This window comes from Gouania willdenowi, chromosome 8 (genome assembly GCF_900634775.1).
Source record: "Gouania willdenowi chromosome 8, fGouWil2.1, whole genome shotgun sequence".
Taxonomy (NCBI): Eukaryota; Metazoa; Chordata; class Actinopteri; order Blenniiformes; family Gobiesocidae; genus Gouania; species Gouania willdenowi.
The window spans coordinates 26,770,587-26,783,381 of NC_041051.1; the positions used below are offsets into that span (position 1 = coordinate 26,770,587).

Sequence of the window (12,795 nt, forward strand, 5' to 3'; positions counted from 1 at the left end):
CTGACTCTGTGTTTCTACCCTCCCTCATCGTCTTTCTGCTATAACAGCTTGTTCTTTTTCATCATAGTTTGCTGCCCAGATATTGCTAACGTAACCACCCGATCTGACATCACTGACAATAATGAGCAGTTTCCAAAAATATCTGCAGTCGCTTTCTCCAATCAGTTTGGGTCCTGAGCTCTCTGCCGCTGTGTGTGTGTGTGTGTGTGTGCGTGTGTGTGTGTGTGTGTGTGTGTGTGTGTGTGTGTGTGTGGACACAATCACAGCCTGAACCAGTCGACACTTTTGAAGAGAACAACAGCACAGGAGGATTAGAGGAGACTGCCTTATATAGTGAATTTTCCAGGGATGAAGACGATTCCCACAGAAAAGTAAAGAGAAGCGTGTGGAAAGAGCAGGAGGAGTGAGGGAGGAGGGAGTGTTATGGAAGTGTCAACATTGTGTGACATCAGATTGTGGTCCTACTGGGCTCAGAGCTGTCAGTGCTCGGACCCCATGAGGAAGGCAGGTTTCTGGGCTGCTTGTCTATTTCTGCCCGCTGACATGATAGTGGACTGGATGACACGTGGTCATAGTCTGTCAGACGGATACAGGCTGCCTGATGGACAGACAGGGAGACGCATTGAGACGGATAGCCATGGAAACGGACTCGAAAGCAGAACGGGAAGGAGGGACGTAACTCATCTGATGAGCATTGGGATCAATTAGCTTCCATGAAGTCATTTTAACCAGTGTTTTTAAACCTTTTTTGGGCCACGATACATTATTTATTAAAAAAAAATCCCATGGTGCACCACAAGCTGAAATTGTAAAAAAAAAAAAAAAAAAAAAACTTTGTAGCCTTTATTAACAATATACAGTCATTCTTATCAAAGTGTCTTGAATAGGAATCATATAAACACAAATGAAAAAGTTTTTTATGATATTTCATATTTCTTTTTTTTTAATAAAAAGTGCAATTAACAATCTGCAGTCTTCATTTCCCCATTTATTTTCAGACCCGCTTGTTCCTGTTTTCAGGGTCGTGGGGGATTAGAACTAGGGGTGGGAACCTTTCGGTACCTCACGATACAATACGTGATACAAAGCTCACAATATGACGATACTGCGATTATCGATATATTGGTCAGAAATCAATATATATCGGTTCCTTCAACAAACAGTGACAAAAATTTCCGCGAAAACCTACCTGCACGTTTAAGTGAAACAGCAGAAAACATTTTGAAAAAAAAAATGAAAATTTTAAAAATCAAAACTTAGCGCGAGCATATCGATAATCGATCGTGTGGAAAAAATATCACGATATATCGCCGTATCGAGATATCATCACACTCCTAATTAGAACTACAGTTAAACTTTATTCTGTTAAATATTGTTTTGTTTTATATGATGTATTTTTTTCACAATATAATTTTTATATAATGTAAAATATATAAATAAATTATTATTATTGTTATTTCTGTTTTGGTTTTAAATCAGTAAAATAAATAAACCACACTGTTTTTTTGTTATTTCAAGTTGGTTTTAAAACGAAATAACCAAAGAACGAAGGGTACACAGAATTTCTGTTGCACTGTGAAACAGCTTTGACCTTGTTTTGGAAATAATTTCTAATGAACCTAAAAAAATCAAGGCTCATAGTTTAACTTTTCAGATTTATTTTAGTTTCTTATTTATAGAATGCAAAATTTAAAGGTGAGATTAAACCGACCTCATGAGCTTCTGATCATCTCTCGTTTGATTTGAAGGTTTCTGTCAATAAAAAAGACAGTGTAGGTCATTAATCTTTAAACAAAGACAGTCTCAAATGTACCTGTGGATATGAGTCTGTACACTGGGATTGTTTGTGTGTCGGGTCAAAGGAGGATCCATCCGTTAAGGCCGAATAAAACCCTGACGCAAGCAAGCGCGAGAGTAGTCATTAAAAATGATAAACACGGCGCATTAAGCTCGAAGCTGGGCATCATGGACTATGTGTCATCGATTAATTGTGACTATTTATCATGACTTAATCATATCATGATTGAATACCTCAGTGGAAGATTTAGTCAAAACCACAGTTTGTTAAAAGCACGAGTCATTATCAAAATGTCAGCCAAGTTGCGAGATGCGTGAGAGACAAGTTTCTGAAGTTTGTCCACTTTTTTCACAGGCAGCGTCATTTAATTTCAAATTTGGCTTTAAAGGAAATGCAAATAAAACTAGAAAGACCTCCGAGAGCGCAGACCACCACCACGCCATGGCATTGTCACCAAAATGTTACAAAGATATTGAAGAAAACCTCCTGATCAATACAGTGGTTTTTCTTCTAGATCCAGGTCAAATTTCTTAAAATCGATCAATTCCGAACTTAGATAAGAATGTTTGAAATTTCACCAATTTTCACTTTATTAAAGGGAGAATATAAAAAGAGAGGACAGTGTTACACATAGGTGAGTGGGAAGGGAACAGGGAAGAGGGAGTCAGGGTTGGAAAATGGAAGGGGTGGGGAAGAATCAACTGTTTTAGGGTGAGTGTGCAATGTAATGTTATAGTTGTGCATATTGTGCCTATTGTGGGATATTGTGGGATCTAATCCCTTGCTCCTTATCCCGGAATCAAACATTTCACAGACGAAATAGATAAATAAATAAAATAAAAAAAGTGTCTTGACGTACGTTGAACGATGCCGCACTTAAGGATTCTTCCATCCACTAACATGGGTTTTGATAACATGGGTTCGAATCCCACATTTGACAATTTTTTTTTTCATTTTAACACATGGCAAATTCCACCTTTAAAAATACATATCCGACAAAAATAAACATTTTAGGGTTAGGGATAGAGTTAGGGATAGGGCTAAAATAAAAGGGTTAGCAGGGTCGCTAAAAATAAATATGAGCTAAAATACAAATGACGGAACTTTAAGTTATGGTGCACCTATCACGTGACCTAAACTGGCCAATGAGGGGCGCTGCGTATCCGTAGACTTGCACTCTACGGATACGTTTAACGTACCCGTAGCCGCGGCCTAAAATAAATAAGCAGTAGCAAAAACATAACTTTGGCGGAGGAAGAAAGAGTCGAGCTCATATTTGACTGATCAGAAAAAGAGGCAGACATAATAACAGGTGAACTGGTTTACAGACAGAGAGAGGCAGGCAGATGGACAAACACAGCAGGGCGATAATCAGGAGGACAATGTTGTGCTTCATCTCTTTTATTTGCCACCATGAGATTCCTGGAGTGCCTTCAAAACATGTAAACTCTGTCCAATTCCTCCCTGTCTAGTATTTCCATCTGTTTATGTCGTTATAGCTTGATTCTGGTTTGATTATTCAGATGACTTTTTTGATGTCAACTCAGTTCTTTCGTTAACTTTTACAAATGTCTTCCCTGACTGCTTTGGCTCTTCATTAGATCCTCTAATCTTTGCTTTTCCTCTTCACCCAGGCCTGCTGTCGGTGTCCTATGACGAGTGGGACTACGGCCTCGAGGCTCGTGTCCGTGACGGCGTCGCAATCATCACAATGGCCACGTCCACCATGATGATGGATCGCGGTCCACACACACTTTTAAAGTCAGAGTGCCACGGAGCCCCAGACAAGAAGACCCCAATCTCAGGCAACCCCAACGAAGTGCTCAGGTGAGCGTTTAAAGAAGTCCTTCATGATATGTCCTCCTGATTCAATTAGGATGCAGGAGAAAAAGTCCCCATTTGGACTGGAGAGTAGTGCGTTTTGGTGGTTCTCACACTTTTTTTTGGCTCAAGTACCCCCCTTTCTCTTATTTCTGAATCCAAATACCCCTTTTTCTCCAACTACAACATTTTGCTTAGAAAACTATTGACTATTTAAAAACATCTATAGAGCATAATGATGGAATGAATGAGTGATAACACACATTTTAAAGAATCTCATTTTGTAAATAAGTGGAAAGAAACAGTATTTAATGCAGTGGTTCACAACCTTTTTTTGGACCGTGACACCATTTTGATATCAAGAATTTCTGGCGACCCCGAAATTATATATTTTTCCTCTAATTTGTTTTTAGCTCAGATGTTTTTTAATGTTAAACTCGATTTATATTTCACAAAGTGAAAGTATAGAAATACAGTTGTTTAAGATTGTGTGTTGTTTTAATTCAAATAATAACAATTAAAACATTTTAAAAAAAACTATTTTAATTATTTTCTGAAATTTCAGGTGACCCCATTTAAATTCCAGGTCACCCCAAATCGGGTCCCGACCCAAGGTTGAAAAAATCTGATTTAGTGACTCCTAAATAGATTGATTTTTATAGTTTTTATAATTTACAGTCATCTTGCATCTGGGGTGGGACCAAGACTGACACTTTCTCTATCAAGTACCCCCTGCAGTGCCATCGCGTACCCCTATAGGTACACGTACCCCCATTTCAGAAACACTGCCATTGTTGACAGTGGCCTGACATGGATCAGCAACAATACAGATGCAGTACATCTTATCATACAACAAACACAAACAGCTTTGACTCATAGCCGTTCCTTATGGAAAACTAGCCCCGCCCCCTCAGCTGTCCATCTCAGCAGAAACCTTTGGACTGATTGTGTAGCCTGGCGTTAGGCTACGTTCTGCTCTGTGTGCTGCCTAATTGGTCCCAATGGTCATTGAGTCAGGGAATGCTACCCCTTGTCGTGTTGAGCTTCACCTCTCTGCCACTGTGTACGTCTGCTGGAGCTGTGTGTGTGTGTGTGTGTGTGTGTGTGTGTGTGTGTGTGTGTGTGTGTGTGTGTGTGTGTGTGTGTGTGTGTGTGTGTGTGTGTGTGTGTGTGTGTGTGTGTGTGTGTGTGTGTGTGTGTGTGTGTGTGTGTGTGTGTGTGTGTGTGTGTGTGTGTGTGTGTGTGTGTGTGACAGTCTGTCAACAAGAGCTACATGGATTATGTGTGCTTGTTTACGGTGACTCACAGAAATCATGGACCAGTGGTTAGCAACACAGAGGACAAAATCCCAAAGTTTGATTCCCAGAGGCCCAGAAAGCTTTCATTGGTGGTTTGCATGTTGCACTCATTCATGTGTGTGTTCTCTGGTTTGATCAGCAGTGGAGTGAATGAGCAAAAGGTGAAGTTTATGTTAAGGTTTTGTTTATCCAGACAAGGTTTTTCAGGAATGTTTTATCTCTGGACATGTTTCTCCTGGCCACGCCCTGATAGAACTCAAGGCACCTCTGAGGAAGACTGGCAGTTGACAGTCGAAACATGTCAGGAGATAAAATAAATTCCTGAAAAACCTTGTCTGAATAAACACAAACATAACCCTTACATATACAGTATTTTAAAAAAAAAAGACAAAATGAAGTTATTGGAATTAAAAGATTAGTTATAGCTGTTTTTTGTCATATTTCTCTTCACTGCACCACATCTGCTTATGAGCTGTTTTAAATATATACTGTAGTTTTTTTTTTTACATTAATGACGCTGCTGTCTGTCGGTCAGGTCTACGACCTCCGTTTTCATCCAAACTAGTTTGCTTTTTTGATTCACTCCAGTCTCTGGTTGTGTTCACACAGGCCCAAACAAAGCAGACCTAGATTCCGAGAAATGGTTTGGATGGCAGTGGATGAAGAGTAGGAAAAACGTGGTTGTTAGATGATGCTGACTTACAGAATAAAGCCAATTCAAAGGACAACTGTATGAGACAGCAGGGAAGAAAAGACTGTTTTCTGCTATTTAAAATCTGCAGAAACTTTTCTCAGGTAACATGTAACGCTTCAAGATGTGTAGAGTGAATCAACCTGAAACAACACGTAAGCCATAGGCCCCTCTAGCCAGAGGGGGCAAAATGAAAAAATAGTGATGTAAGCCATTTTAAGATATAACCATCACAGCAAACACAGTCCATGTTTTTGTCAAACTTGGAAAAAAATGGTGACATAAACAAGCTAGCACTCACTTTTTTAATGTCTGAATCCATATTTTATGGTCTCAAAATCTCCCTTAGACATTCAAAAATCCAATGAATCCCAGCATTTAGTTCAAAACACAGTAAAACAGCTGTAAAAATAAATAAAATGTGACGTCCTATTTACAAAAAAATAGCAGCTCCGCCCTGATTTATTTTTTATTTATTTTTTGCTCTGTGAGGCTGATAGTTTCATTTAAAAATCCTCATTTTTAGATTAATGTTTTAAACTCATGATAAAATCAGCTTTCTGTTTTATTTTTGCTGCAGTACAATACATTAACTGCTGGGTACAGTGTCGCATCACCATTTCCTTTGTGAAGAAGAATTGCGCAACAGAAGAACCAAGTCACATGACTCGAACGCCAAAAAATAACTTGTATTTTTAAAAAAACAACAAATTATTTAATAGTACTTAAAATATTTGTATATTATGTACATAATATTAAGAATTAAATTATTTTGAATGAATTTGGGAAAGCTATAAAGAAAATTTTTGATCACTTTGAAAACTCCCCCCCCCCCCCCCCCCCCCCCCCCGCAATCTCCACCTATGACGCAAGCTTCAGTCTTTTTAAGGTGATTTCTTAGGGGTTTTTTATAAACTGCCATCCAATTACATCAAAAAGACACCTCCTATTAGGTTTAACCTGCCTGGTTTTACTATATACAGTAGATACTTCCAAGAACCAATTTGGAAGTGGTGTGAGCCATGTTCTAAGCTTCCTGGATTCCTGCACAAAGCCTCCAAAATGACACTTCTCAACTCTCCTTTTTTTCTCCATAGAGGAGGTTTACCTTGTCGCAGCAAGTCCTCTTTTTACGCACCATTTCTACATTAGTAATGTCCTTTTTTGTGTCTTGGCTCAATTTAAGTCTTACACCAAGGCATCATCCAGCACACACTCCTCGAAAGGAAACTTCAGCCTGCATCTCTGCTACTTCTGAAGCGTCCCATTTGTTCCGTCTTTGCTTTTTGCTCCAAGATAACAGCCGACTTTTTTCTGTTTGTGTGTGTGCCTCAACTGCTAACATTCTGCTTTGTTCTGAACTTGGTTGTGGTCTTGCTCTGCTGTGTGTCCTGTCTTAGTTTTAGTTTTTTTGTCTTTTCTTCCTCTCAAACATCTCTGACTCTCTCCTCTTGTCTCTGCCTCTCCCGCTATCGTCTGCTCTCTAGACCTTATATTTTATAATCAACTTAGCTGTGTTGTTGATTGGATCAGTTGTGAGTGCTGCTAAGATCCCTCACCCCTTACTGCCATAACTACATTTGTTTGGTGATAACCTTTGTCTTCAAGTGTTCAATCAAGAGATTATCATTTGGCCTGCAGTCTATATATTAGAAAGGGAATGAACAGTCGGTCCATGAGTTGGACTGCAGTGTGGTCAGTTGGTTGAATGGATGCCCTACTGGCTGAAGTGAATGAACAAATACACAGATGAATACACGGAGATGATGGAAACAAACTGGGTCACAAACAGCACTCCCACTGGGGAAGAGAGTACTTTTAACCAACCTGATACTTCAGGGAATTTATGCAACATTTTAAAAGAATTCATGAACAAAACACAGACTTTGAGTCCACTTTTGACAACAGAAGATGAAAACTGAAAGTTTTTTTGCCTTTGTTTTCGTGTCAAACTTGCTTACACCGTACAACCGCCCATTTCATCACTCACACGGACAGCAAACAAGGTTATGTTGACGTGTTCTAGTCCTTCTGGCTTAACCTTTAAAGCTGCTGGAGACGTAAGAATAATATTAATAATACTAATGGTTTGGATTTATATAGCGCTTTTTTCAAGGAGTCTCTGAGCACATTACAGGAGTTACAGAAACCATTATACATTCACACCAGTCGCTCACACCAGTCATAGCAGTGGCGGTACAGAACGTGGCTGCCATTTTACGCCTACGGCCCTTCTGACCACCACCAACATTCATACACAATTCATACCCATTCATAATAGGCAATAAGTGCTTTGCCCAAGGACACAACGACAGTGACTTGGATAGAGCGGGATTCAAACCCTCAACCTTTCGGTTATTGGACGACCCACTCTACCACTGATCCATGGTTGCACAAAGGAGACATATGTTTTTTTTTATCAGAGTAAGACATAGTGTAAGCCTCGTAGTTCAATGAATCAAAGATAATTTGCTCACAAACACATGAAGAAGGTTTAAATGTGTCTGTTTTGATTTCTACTCTAAACACTCAGACATTGTTGAACATTGTCTGAAAGGTTTCGCGCCTTGCGTTGTGGGATGAGGAGTCCCTTAGACGGATACATAGCAGTGTTTTTACTTAATTTACTTCACTTCAACCCAACAATAAATGTGGTTCTGGTTGATTTGGTGGCCCAACGTGGCTGAGACGTAAGCAGCCGGAGCGACTGGAACCACTATTTAGTCGGGTCACAGACTGTGTCACAACAGCCAGTATGACTCTTCCGAGCAAAATAATGTTTCTAAACATCTACTATTATGTATAGCCTTTTGATACTGCTTGCTCTATCAAAATACTATATATAATAGTAGATTTTACTAAATTCACTGAAGATGACATCAAAAACAGTAGCAGTGGCCATTGTCATTGGTGCCTGCACTCCATGGTGGTATCTCCACACACCAAGTTACAAACTGCTTCATGCACGTGGCTCTTTTGCAGCAAGAGTGTAGAAAAAGTCACAAGTAATCCTGCATAACAGGATAACAATGTAAACCTTTAAAATGTGAGAGAAATGATCCATATCTTGATAAATTGTTGTGAATCCAAGCTCTTTTCTGTACTGTTATGAAAGAATTCAAATGCAATCAGTTTTTTTTATTTTTTGCGAATTAATTGGTTTATGCAAAGTTATGGAAAACAATTAATCCTTAAAATGCAGCAACTTCAAAAAGCTCCTGCAAAATCAGGCGTTTTAGGCTCCAACAATCACACAACAATTGGTTGAGATATCCTGGAGGGACTGGATTGTTCCATTCTATGTGAGCTGGCTTTGCTAGGTACATTTTGAGGGATTCTAAAGAGATTCTTAAAACAGAATAAAAGAAAGAAGCCATCAATCATCCACGTATGAGCCAATTCATACACTGAATGCCCTCGACATCCCAAGCAATCCTGCAAATGTGACGTTAGGGATGCAGCTATAAGCTTACGAATAGCTCAGCATTGTAAGCAGTTCTTGGAATAATATAAATTGTGTCAAGTTTACACAGCGCTTTCTGTTGAATAAGAAAGGATTGCGGGCCATGGTCATTTGATCCCCCTCTGCTTTACAGCCTTGAATGCTTTATAGAAAAACCACAAGAGGAGGACACGTCACCTTGTAAAGTAAATTAAGTCCAGCGTAGCCGGCACTGTGACATTCCAGCTAATGTCACTGCAGCAGCCTGACAAATGAAGATAGCAGGAAGTAGGAAGAAGAGTGCAGGACGGAAAGAAAAAAGATGGAGTAAAGGAGAGATGGAGAGACTAACATCAGGAGTTCATTCACAGCAACAGTTCCAGGTTCTACAGTTGGACAAGAAAAGGCCAGACTTTGGCAGGTTGGAACAGCTTCAGAATATTCCAGTTGAAAAGGAGTCGAAGACTTTCTGATGTTTGTGGAGCCAAACATTCTTTCAAACCTCTTAGTTTACTGTTCTCTGTGAGTGTTGAGATTTCTCACAGTACAGAGCTCCTGGAAGGTACATCCATCCATCCATCCATCGATTTTTCTTCCAGCCATCCATTAATCAATCATCCATCCATCAATCCATCCATCCATCAATCAATCATTCATCCATCATCAATCTATGAATGCATCAATTTTTCTTTCATTTCTTTAATCTATTAATCAGTGACACTTACATGCATCATCCAACTTTCGATTCATCCATTATCCATCCATGCATTGGTTATTCATTTATCATCCATCCATCTGTCCATTAATTAATTCATCCATTAGTCAATCATCCTTGCATCAATCCATTCATCCATCCCTGCATCCAACCTTCCATCCACGCATGCTTTGATCATTGATCCATCGATTGTTCATCTCTCCATCTGTACATCCATGCGTCTATGCATCGATTCATCAGTTATTCATCCATCCTTCCATTAATGAATCATCCATCCATCCATCCATCCATCCATCCATCCATCCATCCATCCATCCATCCATCCATCCACACATCCATCCATCCATCCATCTATCCATCCATCCATCCATCCATCCATGCTTGCAGCCATCCATTCATCCATCCATTTACACATCCATCCATCCATCCATCCATCCAAAGTTCTTTGGATTCACTGAATCTTATCCCAGGCAGTATCTTAGAGACAGATCTCATTCATAAATCCTCTGAAACATGTTTCCCAAATTTAGGAGTAAACCAAGTGTTCAGGGAGAACATGCATCCCCAGATGCAGTAATGATGCCGATCTCTTAACCCAAGAGTTATGGGCCTAATTGGAGAAACATATCCACTTCTCATGGAGCTTGGCTGAATGTTGGTCATCCTTTTTCTGTCCTTGGGCTGCTTCTGTTTAACCTCTATTCCTTTTATTTCCCACCACTGTTCCTTATTCTGTGTCGGCTTCTGTATTCTGTTCCCTGGCATTACACTCGCATCATTTTTTTCCTCTCAGGCTGTTTTATTAAGGTTTTTCTTTCTTTTTTTCCTTATGCTGTTTCACGGCTTTACCTAGTTTTCTTTGCTGCCGGCTGTTAAAATTTCTGATTTGTATTGCCATACATGCGTTTCCTTTTTATGGCTTTTGAAGTTTTATCCCCAATCCTTGGAAATTATTAAATCAAGAAACAGGAGTGATATTGCCTCAGGAAGGCTTTATTTCTACAATTGAGGGAATCCAATCCGCCGCTTAAGGACCTCCAATTTAATTTTATTACAGTTCAGAGTAGATACTTAAAAACATAGTAAATATGGTAATATTCTTTAATTGTTTTCATAGTATTATTATCTTCATTATCTCTCCGTCATTCCATCTTTCTGGTATTTGATCCATCTCTCTGTCTAAGATCAAATCCTATCAAATCTACTTAAATATTCACTGTTGCACATGAATGATTGCAGTTTCCATTTTGCACTACATACTTAAATGATGCCCATGCTTAAACACAAACTTAGATACTCTTGATACATACGTGTGCAAACACATGGACACAACAAATTCACACATGAGCTACTTCTGGCTTTCTGAAACATTACAGTATGTTTGTCTGCCTTAGTCGAGAAATGCCATATGGGGCATGCTATCATACTTCATATAGATTCCTTCTCTGCAGATCCAATATGTATATTGCACCACAGTAATTGCTAAGGAGTGTAATTCATGACTAATTCATGTCGGGGTTAATTTATTAAAACTGACTTATCAATATTTCACAAAGCTCTTCTATTATTAATGGCAGAACATGCGCTAAAATGTATCTGTGTCAGGCCATGGAGCTTGCATGGTGTGTGTGTGCGTGTGCGCCTGTGTGTGTCACTTGTACGCTCTGATTTACTCTGTATTCCAAAAACCGAGGGATTTTTCATCAATTAATCCCAGAAATGAAATGTTTTGTCATCAAAATGTACGCATTAGGTTTTTTTTCTTCTTCCTGATTGACAGTGGCGTTGTTAACATTTTGAAACGACACCAGAAAATAAAGGTTTTATGTTATAAATTGATTCAATAACACAGGTTTTCCTCCAGAAACCGCTCTTGAATTTAGAGAAAGAGCGTGCTAGCCTGTGAGTTGGTCTGTTGGTGTATTAGTAGCTGATTTTTTAAATTGTGTTGTATTTGGTGCTGTATTGTCAGTCAACTCTTGGTTATTATCAAATTTTAAGCGCTAATGCAGACATAGGCAACTGGCGGCGCGGGGGTCACATGCGGCCCTCGGTCTAATTTTGTGCGGCCCCCAAAACAAAATTATAATTCAGGAAGTCGGAAGTTATGTAAAGCTCAACATAACACACGGACTCCAAAAACACAGAAAACTACAGAATAATGCACAAAATGTCAATGAAAGTACACAAAATGATCAGAAAAACACACTAAACAACTACTTGAACACAAAATGACTACAAAAACAAAAGCATCTACAAAAGGACGTCAAAGATACACAAAGTGCCAACAAAAAACACACATAATGGCTCACAAAACACACAAAAAGGCAACAACAATTAGCCATATCGACAAGAAAACAGACAAAATGAATTCAAAAACACACAAAAGGGCTAAAAACTAAAAAACGACAACAAGAAAACCCACAAAAAAACAAAAAACAAAGACGTAACCCTTTGTTCTTTCCTGTATTAATGCTCTGATTGGCCATTATTCTAAATGCTAGCATACAGTAAATGTTGACGATGTGGTCCTCGGATTAGACAATCACATTTTTGTGGGCCTCGCTCTGAAAGAAGTTTCCCACTTCTGCACTAATGCATCTCTTTTTGTGATTTTCAATGATTGCACCAAAGATCACTGAGGTCACTAAGTGATCACTAAGTCACTTTAGTTGAGCTTACTTTGTAAAGTGGTGAGTGTACACCTTCCTTATGTGTAGTGGGCGTAGATTTTAAAGGGCAATCATCATGAGATTGCTTCTTGCAGTTATTTGTATTAGTGCAATTATTCAGGCTTTTTCCAGTCAGTATTGTTGAATTTGTGAATGCAGTTATTGGTTGATACTTAAATTTTTTTTTTTACTTTAATTACAATTAAAATGTATTTAGTACACAATTGGCTTGTTGCACCGGGCAATGAAAATTATTTTTTTTAAATATGATGCATATTTTTTTTCTATATTGTATTATTTGAAACGCTGACTTAACTTTGAATAGTACATGCACTGGCTACTATAACTAAATACAGAA

The 12,795-nt window shown here is 38.8% G+C and overlaps 1 protein-coding gene across 7 annotated transcripts in view; it reads left to right on the forward strand.

The window, feature by feature from the left end:
* Positions 1 to 12,795, forward strand: part of grin2ba (glutamate receptor, ionotropic, N-methyl D-aspartate 2B, genome duplicate a) — a 180,908-nt gene that overhangs the window by 115,406 nt on the left and 52,707 nt on the right. For all 7 annotated transcript variants that reach the window (XM_028455112.1, XM_028455109.1, XM_028455111.1 and 4 more), the window contains one exon: positions 3,433 to 3,625. In XM_028455112.1, coding sequence (XP_028310913.1) covers positions 3,433 to 3,625 — 193 coding nt within the window. The remainder of the gene's footprint in view (positions 1 to 3,432; positions 3,626 to 12,795) is intronic.